The sequence below is a fragment of the Rhinolophus sinicus genome, linkage group LG05 (genome assembly GCF_036562045.2).
Source record: "Rhinolophus sinicus isolate RSC01 linkage group LG05, ASM3656204v1, whole genome shotgun sequence".
NCBI classification, from domain to species: Eukaryota; Metazoa; Chordata; class Mammalia; order Chiroptera; family Rhinolophidae; genus Rhinolophus; species Rhinolophus sinicus.
In genome coordinates this window covers 81,908,957-81,928,890 of record NC_133755.1, presented here as the reverse complement: position 1 = coordinate 81,928,890, position 19,934 = coordinate 81,908,957, and the positions used below count along the sequence as shown (strand labels likewise).

Here is a 19,934-nt window from a genome sequence, read left to right as displayed (position 1 = left end):
TCTGGATGTCAGTGAAACGTGCACCACCCTCCCAACGTGGCCTCTCACCCCACTTCCACCCCCCATCATCTGGCCTTTTCAGTGCTTAATACGAGGCATCTCGGGTTGCACTCTCCATTGCGCTTAATTACATCCCACTTTTTCTTCCAGACCTTCCCCCCACACCCTGCCAGATGGACAAGCACGGCCAAGGCCCCGTCGGCCTGACCTTGGGTCATCTCCGGCCGCGGACCCGCGATATGACCTTGGGAAAGTCCCCGCATTCCCTCTCGCGAAGCCGCAAGGCTGGGTCGCCGTGTCTCCACCCAGGCCGTTGCTTAGCGGGGCGGAGCAGCCCGGCTCCCGCATCCCTTTCTCCTCCGCGCGCTCCCCACCAAACCCCACCCTACGCTCCTGGCGTAGCGGCCGGCTCGAGTCGCTGGGTCCTCTCGAGACGCTCGTTACGCCGCGCGGACAGGGAGGTCGCGATTCCCGAACGCAGCCTGCGCTTCGAGCGCGTGGCCGTCCCGCAGGCCCGCGCGGCCTTACGCCGCTGACGCAGCGTGCCCAAGATGGCGGCGCGGTCGTCGTCGGGGGTGGCAGCGGTAGAGGGGGCGGCGGCCGTGGCGGCAGCGGGGACGGCAGCTGTGACGGCGGCGGCAGCGCGGGGCCTGGGACGGGGAGAATGAGGCCGCGGCGGACCAGCGGCAGAGCCTCGTAGCGGATAAACAGCTCCCCCTCCGTTTCCCTCGGCCGAGTCAGGGGCGCGCGCGCGCGCGGCCGTCTGGAGCGGGCTCCCCACCCTCTACTCCCGCGACCCGCACTGTACCCCCACCCGGGCCCCGAGGATGATGAAGCTCAAGTCGAATCAGACCCGTACCTATGACGGCGACGGCTACAAGAAGCGGGCCGCGTGCCTGTGTTTCCGCAGCGAGAGCGAGGAAGAGGTGAGGCGCCGGCCGGGGGTCGCCGGGGTCGGCGGCCGCCGGGAGACCAGGCGCGGGGGCGCGGCCGTCCGCGGACGGTGTGCGGGGGCTGCGGGGAGGGCCTCTCGGCTCGGCCTGAATGAAGTTCCGGCAGAATCTCCTTCGGCGAAGATGAGGGAGAAGGAAAAAGGACGGTGGGCGGAGGGAAGTGGGTCTGAGAGTGGCCGTTCGGCACCGGCCGGGCCGAGAGGCGCGCCAGCCTGCAGCCGGGACACCTCGGAGCCGGCTGCCTGTCATTCGGCAGTGGAGCCGCGGGGAGAAGGCAGTGGGTGGGGAAGAGTGTGTGGCTTTCGGTCCTGGCCTCCAGCTTTGGATCCAGGAAGGGCAGCTCCGCACTTGTCAGCCCAGCACATGTGTGGAGAGGCCGCCGTGCACGAGGCGCAGGCCGCCCCTTTGTGGCAGAGACATAGTCCACTGTGCGGGCAGCTTTGGGGTTTACCGAGGGCTTCTGTGTGTCTGTGAGCCCAAGGCGGGCAGGTTTTAGGAAGATTTAGGGCGTTGTGCAAAAGCCAGAGCCAGTTGTTTATTTTACAATGCGCTGGGTAGCCCTTTTGGTGTAGCGTGATAAGAAAGTACATTTGATAAGATAATCTTTGGGCTGAATTTTTTTCATTTTAATTGGGGTATTTAAGACCTTTGTGGTATTTACAATGTTTAAAAGTGGTATTTAAGGTCTTTGTCCTGACATTCCTCCCCTGCCCTGTAGGAACACCTTTAGGATTAAATTTGCTAGCAAAGTGGAAATACTTCGAATCCGTTTTGGGGTTTTTTGTTTTGTTTTGTTTTGTTTTTTGCATAGGGTACGTAAAAAAAGAATCTCAGCTTCTCAAAGCCGGTTCTGTGGTGATACAGGGAATTCGGAGAAGAAACATGTTTTGTAAAAAGAATAGCGCTTTGGAAATTTATAAGATGCCTGTGGGAACGCATTTCTCGTGTGCATGGTGGTAAGATGGCAGTTAAACTGGAAACAATGAAGGACAGTGAAATTCAATATGTTATAGTCAGGCATTCAGCAGTGGGCTACGGTGGAAGGGCAGCAAGTACAGTATATCGTGTTGAAATGGGGGGAAAGGAATTTGACCCGTTAGTTATAAAAAGAAGCTGTGATGAAACGGACAGATGGATTGGCAGGAGTATCTGTCCAGAGATATTTAGGAGGAAGTGGGAATTTAAATTAGTGCCTGAAAAAAGGTTAATAAAGCACTAATTGTGCTGTTGGGAGGGTCTTGTGTGTTCTTTTTCAGCAAAACAGAAGGAACCAGATTTGGAAATGTATACTTTGTGTCCTAGCGTATGTTGTCAATGTCCCCCAAAACAGATGCATTGTAATAGGAGCACCAAGCAGGACCATGTTGTAAATTGTGTCGTTTTGGAATACATGCTTGAGTAAAGTAAAATTACTGGTGGTGTTTACTGCTCCAGAGGCTTTGTTCTTTTCATTGTCGTATCATATACTATAGGAAATCAGATGGAATCACAGGCTGTTAACTGGAGGGAAAACTAATTAGCATAGTAGTGTCTTACTACAGTACTACGGTTAAGTCAGTGAGCACCCCAATTATAAGTAGAAAAGTATATAATTTAGTTGTATGAATGATGCAAGACTTTATTTGGTAAGAAAAAAAATCATACTAGAAATTGAGAACAAATGAGCGTTTTGGATAAATTGAAAACTCTTTACAGATCATAAGCAAACTAACGAAGACTCGATTTTCCGTTTTCTGTTAAAGTTTTATTATGTATTGACATTACCCATATTACTGTTAATATATTTGACTGATCGTGGAGTTTCCGCTACTGAATTTCTTTTTGAACATTGGTTAATAAGCAGAAGATTTCAAGCAAATCTTTAATTACAGATTCAGTGGATGTTACCGCTAAAGCCTAGGGAGAAACAGACAATGAATGAAATGGGCCCATTTTAGACTTGTTCAGTTCAATTAAACAAGTGTGTACTAAGAGCCTACTGTGGGTGCAGCACTCTGTAATGTGGGATTTAAAGATAAACATCCCTCCCTGCCCAAAAAAGTTGAATAGTTTTTGATGAGATCCCTTAATTGGGAGAGATTTTGGACCAGAAGTAATCTCTAGGGTGCTGCTCAACAGATTATGTAATTGTGTTGGATGGGAAGAATTTGTTAGTTCCAGGAGAACTTTTATGTTCTTGATAGAAGTGCTAGAAACTGGAAGTATTAGTTGCCACACAGTGCGGGAAGGTGAAATTCAAACTCAATAGGGCATTCAACCCAATTTTATTTTTTAATGGGCACTAATGGCTTTAATCAAGATAGAATAGTTTACAGAATATTATTAGCTTAAATAGGACTCTGATTTACAAATTTAATTGGTGTCAGGAAGCATATGTACAATTTAAAGAAAAAGAGATGGAAAATATTAGCAGAGATTTCAGCCCCAGAAAATTTTATTTATAGGCCAACAGTGATAGCAGCTGAACTTCTGATCCAGGTTAGGAAGTGTGAACATACTCAGCAAGTTTACTGAGCAAGTTGGTTGAGCACGCACTGTCAGGTTTTGTGATAACAGTTAAGAAGGAGACAGACAGGCAGGGAGCTTAGAGTCTGGTGGACGAGATGGAGGAGTAAACAGACCCAGCAACATGACGAAAATGAGAGTTCCCTTTCCTTCAAACCTCTGGCTGCTTTTCCTGTTGATAAACAAGAAACCACAGCAGGAAAATCCCCCGACTTAACGAGTTTTACTAATTGTGCTGGACATTTTGATAAATTGAAATCTTTAAGTTTGGGGTGTTTATGATAACTACCATTTATTACAGTACTTTGAACCTGATGTACAGTGAACATTCTCTTACTCAGCCCACGCTTGAACCAACTTGGTGCGCTGAACGCTTGACTCTGCGAGTCACTGGGCCTGATATATTTCCAACCTTGTGGCCTCCCAGCCATTCATTACAAAGAGTCAGTTATGTTTATTTCTGTATCTGTTCTTGTTCATGTACTTGTTGTTGTAATTATCCCGTGTAATTAAATATGATGTAAGCTAGTGAGATTTGAATTAAAAAAGGATGATGGTGTGAGTATTTCAAATGCTTTGGAATGACTCAATAATTTCAAGTCACTAAAGGAAATTACTGCTCAATTATATGGATAAGCAAACTGAAAAAGATAGGGAGGGGGTCTTAAAAGTCTGGAAGGACTCTGCGCATAGATCACTTCATGAATGTTTTTAGGTTTTTGCTTTTCTTTATAGAACTGGAAAATGTACAATAGAACAGGTCACGTACGATGAATGTGGCATATGCGAGAAAGACAACTTGCAGTTCAGCAATAAATGCACACTCAAGACAAAATCTTGGACTTACAAAGATTAGCAAATGAATATACATTTATATTAATAATATGCTATGTCTTCCAATTAATATGTTACCACAAACAGTATAGAAGACTGAAACTTAAGATTTTATTGCACTATATTGGATAATAGGACATTCCTCTTTGTCACATTACTCAACTTTGGCCCTCCTAAAGCACTCCCAGTGAGGTTTTCCCTCTTCCCCCACTCCTGTCCGTTTTTTGGAGTCTCTGTGACGACAGCAAATGAGAGACACTAGGGATGGGATTGCTTGTACTCCGCCCTCCCCAGAGTGGGGTGGGTAATTGCAACACAGGCATTTTAGACGGTTGAAATAGCTAATAGAGTGGTATACTCACTTAGAAATGCCAGTGACGCAGACCATATACCAGAAGACGTCACAGTACCTGGGCAAGTTAAAGCTGATCCTAAAGGGTCTGTTGGTACCCTGGGGGGGGAATGAGTCCTGGTAGGGTCATCTCAGTTAGCTTTCCCTGCGCATTCAGACTTTAAAAAGGAAGGACGAAGCTGTCCTTCAGTGTTGGGTTTGTTGAGCTGGCTGCTCCATCAGAAGCCCTGCGGCTCTTGGCAAGGGGCTGCTCTTCTCCTTGTCTCAGATCCTTGAGCTCACGAGGTTGGGTGGGAAGATGATTGACACTGAAGATCCTCAGTAGGCCGAGACTGGTGGCCTGTGTGTCAGTAGAAATGCCACAGCGGAGCAGGTGGAAGGATGTCACTGCAGACCACACCTTGCTCCAGGCTCAGGAGAGGGGAGTCAGGTACAGGTGGCAGCCCCAGAGGTGGTAACCATGACGAGGGGCTTCCAGTAGGACCCAGGCTGGTCGGGTAGTCCTTTTGTAGTCTGTCTTGGTCATTTGTTGTCCAGTATTACATTGCTCTAAGATCTTACAGGTGCATTGACCAGTCGTCTGACTGGACGTTTCTGCCCCTCATTTTCCTCAGTCTTTCCTGGAGGCTTTGTGTGTATGTGTGCTTTCCTGTGTGCCTGCTTAATAATACTGGTTAGTCCGCTCAACTTCTATTATCTCCCATTCTACCTGCTTCCCCATATGTGAATTCTGGTCTGAAATCACGCTGCACTCTCCTTTCTTCTTTTCCATGCCTTGCCCTAATGTTATTTGTTTTGGGGTGATTCTCATTTCTCAATACATACAGTGTTGTGTATCTACTGTGTATGAAGCAATCTGTATTTTTCTTCATAGCTTAGTACAAAAGGGAAGGACCCTTGTTCAAGAATATGTTTGTTCATTCGTTCGGCACATATGGTTTGAGAGCCCTGCTATGGACTAGTCTCTGTGCAAGTCATGGGAATACAAAGATAAGTAAGACGGGTCCCTCAGAAAGCTGCCCCCTCTGCCTGCTCTGCCTGGTCTGTGCCCGTCGCCTCCGCCTACCCAGCAACCTCGCTCCTCCACTTGTCTGTGTTTCCAGCTTCGTCGCCTTGCCTTCTCTACACCATCATTCCCAGGTAAACAGGCTACAATATTTACCATCTTAAAAAACATGCTCCCTTGATCCTAGATTCCCTCCTGCTACCACCCCTTTTTCCTCTTTCCCTGTACTTGCTGACTCCACTTCCCCCTTTCCCATTCTCTCTTGAACTCATTCTGGTTAGGCCCTCATTTCTATGATTCTGCGAAAGCCACTCTTCAGGATAACGTACAAGTTACCAAATCCAGCGGCCAGTTCTCAATCCTCATGTTACCTGATCATTCTTTCCTTCCTGAAACACTTCCCTCATCTTGCTTCTCGGGCATCTCTGGTTCTTCCCTCCCTTTCTGGTGCTTTTTCTTACTACTGTTGTATTCCTCCTCGTTTTCCTTGCAGTGCACGATGAAGGCACAATCTTTGAACCTCCCCCCATACACCCAGCACACACTCACACAGGAGGTGACCTCATGCAATCCCCTCTTTAAGTATCATGTTTATATGGGTTCTTTTCATATGTCTATTTTTAGCCCTTATTTCTCTCCTGAAATCAAGACTTGTATATCCTGCAATCTACTCAGTATTTCCATCCGGATATCTGAGAGGCATCTCCAAATGCCCAAACTGAATTGTTTCCATCTTGCAAAACACAAAGAGCAGCAAAACCCCTTCTCCCACCGCTGTCCCTCTTTCAGTGACTGAAATCTCCGTGCTACCAGTTGCTCACGTTAGAAACCTTGAAGTCATCCTTGACTTCTCCCTTCCTCATACCCACGTCTGATCTGCTGACAAATTCTGAATCACTTTATCTCTTCAACCTCGACTGCTTTCTTAGCCTAACCCATGCTTCCCTCTTGCCTGGACTAGTGCTGCCTCTTCCTAACTGGTCTCCCTGTTTCTGTCCGTGCTCCGAGTTTTCTCTACCACAGACAGCTACTGGAGGGATTCTTCAAACAGAAGTCAGACCATGTCACGCCACTGCTCCAGGGGTGTCTCAGGAAATTCACAGTCTCACCCGTGATCTCTAAGACTCTTGTCTGGATGGTCTGGCCCTCTGCCATGGCTCTGACCTTGTCTCTTACCCCTCTGCCTCTTACTTACCACTGTCTTCCAGTCACACTGGCCTCTGTGCTGTTTCCTTCCCCTGTTACCTGCATGACTTGCTCCCTCACTTGAGGTCTTTGCTTAATTTTCACCTTATTGGACAGGTCTTTGGTAATCAGCCTGTATAAAATGACACTAGTCCATTGTCACTGTGTGCCTCGTATGCCTTTTTTCTTCGCAGCATGTATCAGTACCAGACATACTATGTATTCATTTGTTTATTGCCTGTTTCCTCTCACTAGAATGCAAGCTAATCCATGAGGATAGGGATTTTGTCTGCTTTTTCTGTTTTATTCACTCCTGTATCCTCAGTGCTTGGAACTTGGTAGATGCTCAGTATTATTTGTTGACTGTGTGAATGAATGAATGGTGAATGAACACATAGTCCCTGCTTTCAAGACGCTTACAGTCTAGTGGAAGAAATGAAAGTAGCCAAAATACACCAAATGCTAGTATATACCAATAATGTGTTGATAAATACCGTATTTCCCCAAAAATAAGGCCTAGCCGGACAGTCAGCTCTGATGCGTCTTTTGGAGCAAAAATTAATGTAAGACCTGGTGTTATTTTACTATAATATAAGACCAGGTTTTATATAATATAATATAATATAATATAATATAATATAATATAATATATAATATCGGGTCTTTAATTTTTGGTCCAAAAGACGCATTGAGCCGATTGTCCAGCTAGGTCTTATTTTTGGGGAAACACAGTGTGTTTCAGGGCAGTCTCCCAGCTCTTTCCTTATTTCCGGTGTCTTAGTAACAGGATATTTGACGATCTTGTGTATTGGCCCAACAGGAATATATGTGTATTTGGTTGTAAATCTTTTCTGAATCTTATTGGGTCATCCTATGACAGGACACAAGATTTCTTTTAGATGACCTTGGAAGCCTGTCCCATCTCGCAGGATTCGTGTTAGTTGATCCCCAACTCTAGTGGTATAGTACCTTAGGGAGAAAGATTTCATTTTGCTGATAGCCTGGAACGTTTTCTTGGTAAGTAAATAAATCAACAAACTACAATCAAGTACATAGTGGATTCTGTTTGAATGACTTGTCCATAGTGGTTCATAGTCAAAAATATCTGTCAAGTCTGGATTCTAAAGTTTAGTTAATATTAGACTCGTAATTAGAAGGTGAAGGTGGAGAGAGATGGTCATAAGATTTTCCTGGCGTCATCATTTTGTTCTTTAGGTCAAAGTGAAAGAAACATGATGTAAAGTTTGTGGGTGCTGAGTCTTGAAGCATATGAGTTGTGGTGGGTAACATATGAAACAGAACAAAGGGACCATCATAGGCAAAAAAGATAAATGTGGATAAAAGAAAAATAAGGAATTGAATTTGGCAAGAAGGTCCTCAAACTTAAATTTTAGTAACAAAACATACATACCCGAACTCAACTTTCTGAGTAAACTCCTCTCAACACCCAATAAAAAAAACTTCCTTGAATCCAGTTTCAGAATTTCTGCCCTAAAAGTAACATGGAAGCAGCGCAAGAGTGTTCACGATATATTCTCAGCCTTCCTGAAGCCTTTGCTTTCTGACTGACCCTTTAAATAGGGAAAGATGTTCATTCATTTACTCCTTCTGCAGACTTGTACTGAGTGCCGGCTTCTGGGCCACACACTCTTCTGGGGACACAGTAGTGAGCGCGGCAGAGTGGACGCCTGCACTCTTGTGGAACATTTACTAGAAATGCAGGGAGAGGATGGTAAATGAGCAAAAAACACCAGTGAACTTGATTTTAGGCAGTAGTGGGGGCTGGGCAGGAAATAAATGTCTGATATGGGTGTGGGGGGGAATTACTGGGGCCCCAAGTGAGGAAAGAGCTTGTCAAGGAGGAAAAACAGGAAGCAGGCCAGCGTAGCTGGAAGGCAGAGTCAGGGAGAGTGGTGGGAGATTCCAACGGGGGGGAGGGAACCAGGTCCTGGGGGGCCTTGTTACCTCCCAGTTTTCCTGCTTCTCCTTCAGTCTGCCCTTCCTCTGTCACTTAAAGCAAGCCAGCAAAATAAACCAGTAAGATTTCATGAAGCCACCTTCTTTCCTTTGAATGTGAGGGGTGGAAATGAATAGGATGGTGAGAGTTTATTAGAAAAAGCTGTTAATGTACAAGTGGCGATAAAAGAAAGTACTATAATCGTTTTAAGAGATAGGTCTGAAAGGACCCAAAGAAAAGACCTTAAAGTTTCTTTACACTCTTCTTACGGTAGTTTAGTCAGACAGACTATTTTGAATAGGTAATAAATGCATACAGTACAAGATTCAAAAGGTACAAAGGATACAGAGTGAAAGGTTAATCTCCTCCCCACGTCTTCCCTAGCCACGCAATTCCTAGATTCGCCCTAGGTTCTTGTAGAGATTTTGTGTGTGTGTGTGTAACAGTCTATTGCACATTAATCAAGTAGTTAGCTTGTAAAAGTTAGTACTGTCGTGCATTGCAAATGAAAGATTGGGGAGCATTTTTTGTTTAATAGAACAAAGATATGCCGATTTTTCCTAGAAATATGTTTGTACCGGGCTGCTTGAGTACTTGCAGTTTTCCATGTTACCTAGTTTTTGTTGAAGTTCGGTTACCTTAAGTGCCGAGGATCCTTCTAGTGTGGGGAATTGCATGCGTGTGTGCGCGCGCACAGTTCTTGTGAGGCTGAGGATGAACACATCCTCAGCTGTGGGCTGCATGTGTGTCAGGAGAGTGCAGTGGTGTAGCAGCTGCTTGCCTAACTGGCCTTCAGGCCCCTGAAACACAACTCAGCAGTTGTCTAGGTCAGACAGGTTTTGCTGATTTCTCACCAGTCTCATTGTTTGCTCAGAGTTGACCTTTTAAGCCAAAGTGTTATACCTTTCTTCTCAAGGTAATATAAGTGCCTAAACTTGGTAGGAAGCTGTTTACTTTAGCCATGTGCCTTTGCCCCCAGCTGTGGAATGGGGCCAGATAGAACTCTGGGTGGAATTGTGGCTTGTCAGCTTCTCCTGAGGCAGACCATGCCTTAAACTCCTTTTCTATGTCTTCCCACCAGTCCCCCCAAATACCAGAGATGGTTGTGGGAAAACTTGACTGAAAAAGATCAGCAGAGTGCGACCTCCTTATTTAATTTGAAATAGAAAAAAATGCTGGAATGATACACCTATATTCAAATATGAGCACCAAAAGTATTTGCAAAGCAAACATGAGTGCTTTTGTTCTTTCCTTTTTTTTTTTTTTTTTTAACATTTTATCATTTAAATTGTGTGTGCTGCAACTTCTTTCTTAGTGCAGTTAGCCAAAAGTGGACTGTTTTTGCAAATCTGGTTACATATCTGAGGCATGGTAAGATCATGCTTTTTTGTGTGCTTTAAAAAATATATTTAAAAAATATATACTTTAAAAAAATCTTAGACAGTTTAGGATGCTTTTAAACTCATTTTCAAAATTAGAAATTAAAAACTCAAGTGTCATAAAACAGGATCTTATATTGATGTATTTTGTGAGCACAGATAAAGAGAATTAATTTCTACTCTGTAAAAATGTTATTACAGAAAGAATAAAAATTGAAATCTAAAGCAAGTAGAAACAAACTTATAAAGAGAAGGCAAGAGTATTATAAACATATAAAAGGAAATGATCCCTTAAATATACTTTGTTTGTGTGAGGTGTGATCAAACAATACAGTGAATGTTTAAGTAAAAACAAAAATTATTGCAGTAAAAGACATTGCCATGAATCCTCCTCAAAATACTCCCCCTCTCTTCAAACACACTGATCCCATCATTCTTGCCACTTTCTGAAGCGGTTCTGGAAGTCCTCTTTCATGAGTGTCTATAGTTGTGCTGTCATTGCTTCCTCGATGTCCTAAATTGATTCAAAATGTTTACCTTTCATGGTCATTTTGACTTTGTGGAAAAGCCAGAAGTCATACGATGCCAGATCTGGTGAACAAGGTGGATGAGGATACACCGTAATGCTTTTACTTGACAGATATTGCTGTACCAGAAGCGATGTGTGACATGGAGTCTTTCTGTTGTGATCAAAACATACGGTGAATACTACTGCCGAGTGCCATCCAATGGAAAGGCAGGGATCTTCAATACGGGAAGCGGCATGTGGAACCTTAGTAACAGTGTGTGACAAGTTTCAGCTTGTTTGGTGCAGTCAGGTATGAGCTACAGTTAGAGAAGGTGTGTTTTGAGGTGTGCCATAAATCATCCTCCATCATGACAATGCTCTGGGTCATACATCGCTGTTGGTACGGCAATTTATGTCCAATAAGAACATTATGGTGTGTCCTCATCCACCTTATTCACTGATCTGGCACCATGCGACTTCTGGCTCTTCCCCAAAGTCAAAATGATTCAGGACATAGAGGCAGCCACGACAGCACAACTAAAGACACTCATGAAAGAGGACTTCAGAACTGCTTCAGAAAGTGGCAAAAATGATGGGATAAGTGTGTTCGAAGCGAGGGGGAGTATTTTGAGGGGGATTAATGGCAATGTGTCTTTTACTGTAATAATTTTTTTTTAATTTAAACATGCACTGTATTTTTTTATCACACCACCTCATATGTAGTTACTTGATCTCTTTGTTCATAAAACAGAAAAGTCCTTTTAAAGAACTGCCTAAAAATTCTTTTTTGTGGATCAGTTTAACAGTTTTCTGATGTATAAGAGCAGCTTAGCAATGATGAACAGAAATTGGTATGAATGCAGACATACAGTGCTTCTACTTCTATTAAAAGGAGGAAGAATAGTGATTTTTAAAAAAATATTTAGGAATCGTAATAAAATATGCTTTAAGAGAAGTTATGTGCTTTTATAAAACACTTTATACGTGAGTAACTTGAGCTAATATATTTTAAATAATTGGAACTTTATTTAATGTTTATGTTTGCTTTCTCTTTGCAGAAACGACTTGGTTGCTAGACTTAGATTCCATCATTTACTGAATGTACTGAGCCCTGACTCAGACCTTTTACACCTATCACTGCAGTGTTGATTTCTTCCTGGGAGGTTTTGCAGTTTTGGTAGACTGTCTTTAATAATAAGACAAAACTTACAGGTTTTTTTTGTTTTGTTTTTTAATGTTATATACCTTTTTTAAAAAAACTTTTTATTGGGGTACAGTGTGTTTTTCCAGGACCCATCAGCTCCATGTCAAGTCATTTTCAATCTAGTTGTGGAGAGCGTAGCTCACTGGCCCATGTGGGAATCGCACTGGCGACCTTGGTGTTATGAGCCCTGTGCTCTGACCACTGAGCCAGCCTGCCACCCACTGGCGACTCAGCTCCAAGCTCAAGCCGTTGTTTCTCACTTGGCCCATTTGGGACTTGAACCAGTAACATTGGTGTTACGAGCACTGTGCTCTAACCACTGTGTTAACCGGCCACCCAAAACTTACAGGTTTTCTTGGTAAAATGAGTTAGAAAAATACCCAGTTTCTGTGTGTAATAATTGTATTTCTATGATATTTTCATAGGTTCAGTAACTATTTCATAAGGAGCCAGCTTGGGATCACCATCCTGCCAAGTGCTATGAGTGATTTTTCTTTCAGGAGGAATTTTTTTTTTTTTTTTTAAAGATTTTATTGGGGGAGGGGAACAGGACTTGATTGGGGAACAGTGTGTACTTCCAGGCCTTTTTTCCAAGTTAAGTTGTCCTTTCAGTCTTAGTTGTGGAGGGTGCAGCTCAGCTCCAGGTCCAGTTGCCGTTGCTAGTTTCAGGGGGCACAGCCCACCATCCCTTGCGGGAGTCGAACTGGCAATCGTGTGGTTGAGAGGACGCGCTCCAACCAACTGAGCCATCCCGGAGCTCAGCGGCAGCTCAGCTCAAGGTGCCGTGTTCAATATTAGTTGCAGGGGGCGGAGCCCACCATCCCTTGTGGGAGTCGAGGAGTTGAACTGGCAACCTTGTGGTTGAGAGCCCACTGGCCCATGTGGGAATCGAACCGGCAGCCTTCGGAGTTAGGAGCATGGAGCTCCAACCTCCTGAGCCACCGGGCTGGCCCAGAAATTTTTTTTATTAAAGTAATTATGGTATCCATAAAGAATACTTCAAACTGAGGAGTTTGAGATGTGTAGAATGCAGAATCAGAGCTCTTGAGGAGCTTTAAACTGTTGGCAAGATGCAGTTTAGAGTGTAAAATAATTAGGAAATTGATGGAAAGAAGTGTGTTTGGGAATTTGGAGGCATCTGAAGGCGCGCTGGAGTGTCGGGCAGTTTATGGAGCGCGGGCCTACGCCTGTGTGTCTTGGTTGGATTTGCACAGTGGACGGAGACGATTCCAGGGGGAAGACGTTGGGCCTGGGAGCCCATGGAAAGTCGGAGGCCTGGATGGATAGCCTTGGGAAGCCTGTTTGTCTTAGTGTTGTGAGGACCACCAGTTGACGGTTTGTGGCTTTGTTTGGGCTGCAAGATGATTAAAGAATTTTTACAAATTAGTTGCCAACATTTTAATATTGAAAAATTTCAGTAAGAAACCTGGTCTTTAGGTTTCTCTAGACAAGTCAGGCAGTCTGGCAGCACTGGGCCGACATCCATATGTAGCGACTAGCCAGAGCTGAGTGGGGCGCCCTCGGCGGTGTTCACTCCTACTGGGTTGGCCCCAGTTCTCCCGCTGCCTTCACACTGGGCCCAGTGTCAGCTGCCATTCATTATAGTGGCCGAGGTGTCACTGGCTTTTTAAGGTAGAGTTAAGAGGAAGGGCAGATGTTTCTTGTACCCTTGCAAATTTCTCTCCCAAATGGGAAGGTGGAAGAAGAAAAAGGCTACATATTTCAGGAAAAATGGGCGAGTGCTTCTTTCTTTCTGGAGATGAAAATATTCTACCTCCTTACTCTGGAAACATGGTATGTTTGCGTCTGCATAGTCTGACTGATTTCACATACTTAGGCCCTGTCAGGCGGGGTCTCAGCTCCCGCTCCCCACACAAGAACGTAGGATATGGTGAGGCCAAAAAGGAACACCCACGGAGCCATAGACAGGGGGGTCATATCACTATATTCTCGCTGGTGGCTGGGTTGGAGACACAGGAGGCAGGAGCCACACGATCCGCAACCCACCATCCACGCTTGCGAACCCTACTTGTTAACCGCAATCCGCTGTCTGCTTCTCTGCCACCCAGCCAACCCCTTCACGTAGCCGCGGCAGTTATATCAGTGGCTAATGGCTAACCGGCAACACCTGATGGCCATCTAATCAAGCCAGCACCCTTCCACGTGAGGCTGAGAGCCTGGAAACTGCTCTCTGGGACTCTGTCCCCACAGGCCCCCTGCTGAGTCCCCAGAGGGTGGCATTTGAGTTTTGATGTCTGTAGTGGTCAAGAGCTCGGGCCCCGGAGTCAGACAGACCTGCGGGAGCCCTGGCTCTTACGCTCACTAGCGTGGTGGTCTTGAGCCAATTACATGATTTTGCCTCATTTTCACTTGTGAAATGGAGACAATAATAGTACCTCCCTATTTCATTGTACTGTTGGAGGATTAAGTGAATCACTTAATGTATAGAACACAGCCCAGTGCCTGGCACATGTAATCGTTCAGTGCCCGCTGGGTAAATATCAAGCTGGGAAAAAGGCAATTTCTAGCTTCATTGCAACTTGGACTCACGGTAAGAAGGTTATAGGACTTTCTGGGCCCCAGTCTTTTGTGTTTATTCAGCTAGTGCTTCTTGAGCAGAAGGCCGTGCCGTGTGCTGTGTTCCAGGGAACAAGGCCGACGCAGCCCCTGCCTTCGTGTTGCTCAGAGTCAGGCAGTGGCGATAGGTGAGTAAGCCGGCCATTGCAGCACAGTGAGACCGAAAGTAGATCTGCCAATAGGGTGGGTCCGTGGTTCTCTGGTTTCCTCTTTGAGGGCAGTTGGGTATGAGGAGAGGACCAGACAGGCAGGGGGCTTGGTGATGACGGGCCCTGCTCATAGGAGCGTGGCCCCGTGAGGCATGCGCCAGCCCTCCTCCGCCTTCCCTCAGACCGTCAGTTTATAGGACACCTGCCACCTGTTAGCCATGCCCAAGGCTGGCAGAAAAAAGGGCAAGAGAAGCCTTCCTCTGGATAAAGAAAGCTCTTGCCCTCTGCCTGCCTCTCAGCTCTGCCCCAGTCTGTGCTGGGAGAAGAGAAATTAAGAAAGTCCAACCCAAGCCCGTGTCTGGAAGAGGGATAAAGACACTTCTCCTCACCCCCAGGGACTGGAAAACAAGAAGGCCAACAGAGCACCCTAGTTTGAACCTTGGAGCTGCCTTGGAAACAGGAAGACCCTTCAAAATTTCATTTCCTTTTTACTTCATGATATTAATACTACATACCATTAAAAATTAGTACTTTATTCCATGTCTAAGGAATTATTTTACATGCATAAAAGAAAAAGGATTTAACAACTTGTATTTTATTTAAAACAATCCCTATGGACTGCTTTTATAACAAAACTTTCTTTTTTAAAACTAGAAATACAGAGCTGTGGGGGAAAGAAGAGGGGAAATGAATTCTTCTTGGGTTTCATAAGGTGTGTGACTGGGAAGGACTTGGCAGAGGATTTGATGACAGGACTTAGGGAGGGTACGCTGTGGTCAGGCCGGGCAGGAAAGGCCACGGGCAGTGAGACCATCGTGTCCCCAGTGGAGCCTCTGGAGAAGAGTTTGGGTGGCTGTGGGGCAGGGATTTGGAGAGTACTGAATGATTTTTCTGGCAGAAAATCAGCGCATAAAACAATGTTTCTGGAGAGTAGTTCTCTGAGAAGTGGGTGTGCCTGTGGGAAGAGAGATAAGTGTTTATTATTTCTAGGGTCTCTGGCCGATTCCTCCTTAGAGTAATCGCTCCTTTTCGGAGAAAGCTCTTGGAGAGGAGGAAGGGCCCACCCTCCACCCAGAAACTGAATGGACCAGTGTGCTAGCTCCCTTCTCCAGGGTGCCCATGTGTAGGAGTCAGGCTCCACGGGTGGGTGGGCTGCGGGCGGTGGGTCACTCTGTAGACCCAGGCTGTGGTTTTTGCTGCTGGCCTTGGAGTGCCCGTGTTATGGCCCCATCTTCCAAGTGTGGTCCTCTAGACCCTCCAACTCCAGTTTTCTGAGCCTTTGATATTTCTTTCAGTACATTCCTTTTGTCTACAGATGGCCAGACTTGGTGTCTGTTGCTTTGTAACCCAAGAACCCTGTCTAATATACCCTCTGGGTAGTTTTATAGGTAACTTCCTCACTAATCCACTGTGCCAGAAGAAATGTATATATGTTGAGTCAGATTTATTTATGTATTTTGTGGGAGAGCTTTTTTATTCTATTTATGGAGCAGGTTTTAACATTGTGTGTGTGTGTGTGTGTGTGTGTGTTAAAAATTTCTTCATGTTGAAGTCTGTAGTATTGATTTTAAATAGTCCAAAATAATCCAGTCAGATTAGAGCAGATGTAACTAACACTAACGTGGATTGATCTTTTAATGAAATGCGTGCGGGCATCATCAGACCCTCTCCACGCTTGATGCTTATAGTTTCTCTTTTTAGAATTGCACTAAAGAATAGTTGAGAATGTGTGAATTTGTAATATTTTAAACCTTGTGGGTGTCAAGGAGCAGATAAAAAATGAATTTTAAAAATACGAGTTTATGAAAGTTGTAGGATGCTTCTTAAAACACACGTCGTGTAGTCTCTAAGTTCTGTTTTGGTTAACAGGAATTTAGAGAGGCCTTCTTTATACAAAGCACTGTTCTAGGTGCAGTGATGATTATAAAACTGTGGGTATGTTCTCTGCTTTCCAGGAAGAATGACTTTCTAAAATAATGAATTAAATTTCCTTTAGCCATTTTAGAACAATTGAACAAGTAGCTACTATGTGTCCTGTGTGGGGTCATGTAGAAAAATTGAAGAGGCAGGACTTAATTACGTGGAACAATTAGAAAAATGTAGAGAGGCCGTGCTTTGGAGGTGCTTCATGTTGGAGACAAAATACTACAGTACTCAGTCTAGAGCTGCAGGAAATGGGTAGGACTGAGATAGTTAGGAAGGAGGGGAGGGGTGTATTGGGAGAAGAGGACCCATCACTGAGGGTGGGCCCGAGCACAGGAGCCTGGTGTGGCGGGGCAGGAGATGGCGAGGGGGGAGACAGCGCGGAGCTGAGCGTGCAGAACCTGACTTTCAGAGGATGAGGAGTTTGGGTTTGATCCCACAGTGGGGAACTATGATTGTCCTTCGAAAGGTTGTGAAAAGGCTTCTTTGAGAGTGGAATGCAGGGTTAGGATAAGCTTGAGGGACTTGCCACCAGAAGGAATGGTTGGGAGAATGCTACTTTATTCTAGAATTGAGAACCATGGCAACGGGAATGGAGTGAAGAAGTAAATTAAGAGGTGTTACAATCAAAGGAGTGGACAGATTGGGTGACAGATGATATATTAAAGATGAAGGAGTTTGCAGTTAAAGATGACTTTTACATTTTGATCCTGGCTGACAGAAAAAAATGGAAGTTTAGAAGAGAGGTTGATTTTTGGAGAGAAGATGGGACTTTGGTTTTGTCGTGTCGAATTTGAACAAATGAACTGATGACAGTTGGAGATGTGGGACTAGAGGTGGAGTGAGAAGTCAGGACTATAGATAGAGGGTGGAGTGTCAGGGAGCGAGGTGGAGAGCCCGGAACGTCAGTGTGAGAAAACGCAGAGAAAAGCTGAGGGCGGGGCCTGAGCGCCAGGCCCTAGTGGTCGGAGAGGAGGGGTCTCACCCAAGCTGAGGGGAGGAACGTTTCCGAAGGGCATGTGGGTGGTAGAGTCAGACCTAGCGCAGTCAGATGCGATGAAGGAGGACGGAGCAGTGGAATCACGATGACTTTAGGAAACCGGTCCAAGGGAATGTAAGATGCACACGTGGATTTGGGTTCATTAGGAGGGGTTTTAGGAAGGAAGTGCATTTTCTTTGAGGCTTGAGGGCAGATAAAAGAAAAAAACCTAATGCCTCATTATATTGACATGAACTTGAGAAAACTATCAGATGGCCCCATCCTTCTGAGAAGAAGTTAAGTGTATTTACTGGAAGTGATCTAGTGATAGGTGTTTAAGAGGCAAGGAAAAAATCTGCCAGAGTTGCTGTGGTATAGTTGGAATTGAAATAATAATTTTGTAAGGTTGGAGGTTGGTTGATCTGGATCCTCACAAACAGTTGTGGGCCTACTGTGTGTGGAGTACCACAGAGGATAAGCTGTGAGCAGGAGAGACAGTTTTAGATCTCTGGTCAGTTATACTGTAGTGGGCTCAGAAGAGCGCGTAGAATTTATAGTGTTCTAAGCTTTATTTCCTTATCCCTGTGTATGCAGAACTGGAGAGGGGCAGGGGGTAGCAGAGATGTTCCAAGGTTGGGGACTAATTCACGAGCATCGTATAAGGTCAGAGGAATGGGAATCTGGCTGAGAGTCAGTTTTCTCATCCATAAAATGGGAATAAATAGTACCTAATTCATGAAGGTGCCATGACTTGAATGAGGAAAGATAAAGTGCCTCCCACGTACATCCTGAGCACTCAGGAATTGGTAGTCATCACAGTGAGGAATCACAGTGGCCAGCAAATAATTCCGATGCGGTGAGGTAAGTGCTGTAGAAGAACCCAGCCTACAATGCCTCAGGAATGGAGGAGTGACGAAGGCTGAATTGGGAAGTTGTAAACAGTGGGAAAGGAGTAGATCTTGGTGTTGAAGGGTGAGTAGAAGTTTGCTGCTACTACATCAGTACAGATTGTGTAGGCATTTTAAAAAGTCAGGTCCTGATCACAACAGCCTAACACAGCTGCACAAAGGTAAACTTCAGTGTGGCATGTGATCCAGAGATACAGGAACTGGGAAAGAAAGGGTTTGATGCAATAAATGGAGCTGTGTGAGTTTCCTTTGAACGGGCTTTATGGAAGGAGGTAAGACCCGTGATTATAGAACCTTTAAATTTGTAAACCTGGAAGTAACCTTAGACATGCTCTATCCGGCCACCTCAGTGAGATAAGGGAACTGAAACCAAAAGGGTGTTCACATCTGTCTACTGTGATATTTCTGGGAAAATAATGACAAAGGCAGAAAGAACATGAATTTCTTCAGATCCACAAACGGAGATAATTAAGTGGAATGGAAGCATCTTGAATAAAAGTACATTTCTAAAACTGACTGCCAGCATCAGCATTAAAACCCAACAAAATAAAGCAGGTGGAGTGAGAGGCTGTGATACAATTATAGAAGCGGAATGTACACCGACTTCAGCAGCATCTTTGTCACCATTAGCTGCAGCCGATCACACATCTCGGAGCTAGTAGGTGTGTGTGTTGTGGGAAGAAGCTGAGTTTATAAGAAACATGGATATTTTGGGCAAATTTTGAATGCCAAAACCAAAGATTTTTGAAGGCAGTTTTATTAGTCTTTTTTCAATTATAAAGATATTTCACACTATAGCAAATTTGGAAAACACCCCCTCTTTTGAGCCCCCTGGATTATGTCACCAGAGTTCTAATGTGTCTCTCCTGCTTAAACTAGTTTATCCTCCATGGTACCTACATGATGCTTTATACATAGTAGTCCCACAATGGTGAGGATAAATGCCATTCATCTTTCAAATAAGTTCTTTCAAAGCATATAGAGGAAATTATTTTCTTTAATCATGGTTTTTAGTTTTTACAACAGGTGATTGATTTATATATAATTTTATGTTTTTTTTTTCATGTGTGATAATTTTTTTCTAACTTGAACTTGGCAACTCTTTTTTTTTTTTTTTTTTTAAGATTTTATTGGGGAAGGGGAACAGGACTTTATTGGGGAACAGTGTGCACTTCCAAGACTTTTTTCAAGTCAAGTTGCTGTCTAAGTTGTTGTCCTTTCTTGGTTGTGGAGGGCGCAGGTCAGCTCCAGGTCCAGTTGCTGTTGTTAGTTGCAGGGGGCGCAGCCCACCATCCCTTGCGGGAGTCAAACCGGCAACCTTGTGGTTGAAAGGATGCGCTCCAATTAACTGAGCCATCCGGGAGTGCACTGGCAGCTCAGCTCAAGGTGCTGTGTTCAATCTTAGTTGCAGGGGCACAGCCCACCATCCCTTGCGGGAGTCAAGAAATCGAACCGGCAACCCTGTGGTTGAGAGCCCACTGGCCCATGTGAGAATCGAACCGGCAGCCTTCAGTG

General features: G+C 44.8%; 1 protein-coding gene across 1 annotated transcript in view; it reads left to right on the top strand.

The window, feature by feature from the left end:
- The first annotated feature begins 281 nt into the window (after positions 1-281).
- The window catches only part of NUDT3 (nudix hydrolase 3), a 111,369-nt gene continuing 91,716 nt past the window's right edge, over positions 282-19,934 (top strand). The window contains exon 1 of the mRNA XM_019738736.2: positions 282-926. Coding sequence (XP_019594295.1) covers positions 828-926 — 99 coding nt within the window. The 5' untranslated portion in view covers positions 282-827. The remainder of the gene's footprint in view (positions 927-19,934) is intronic.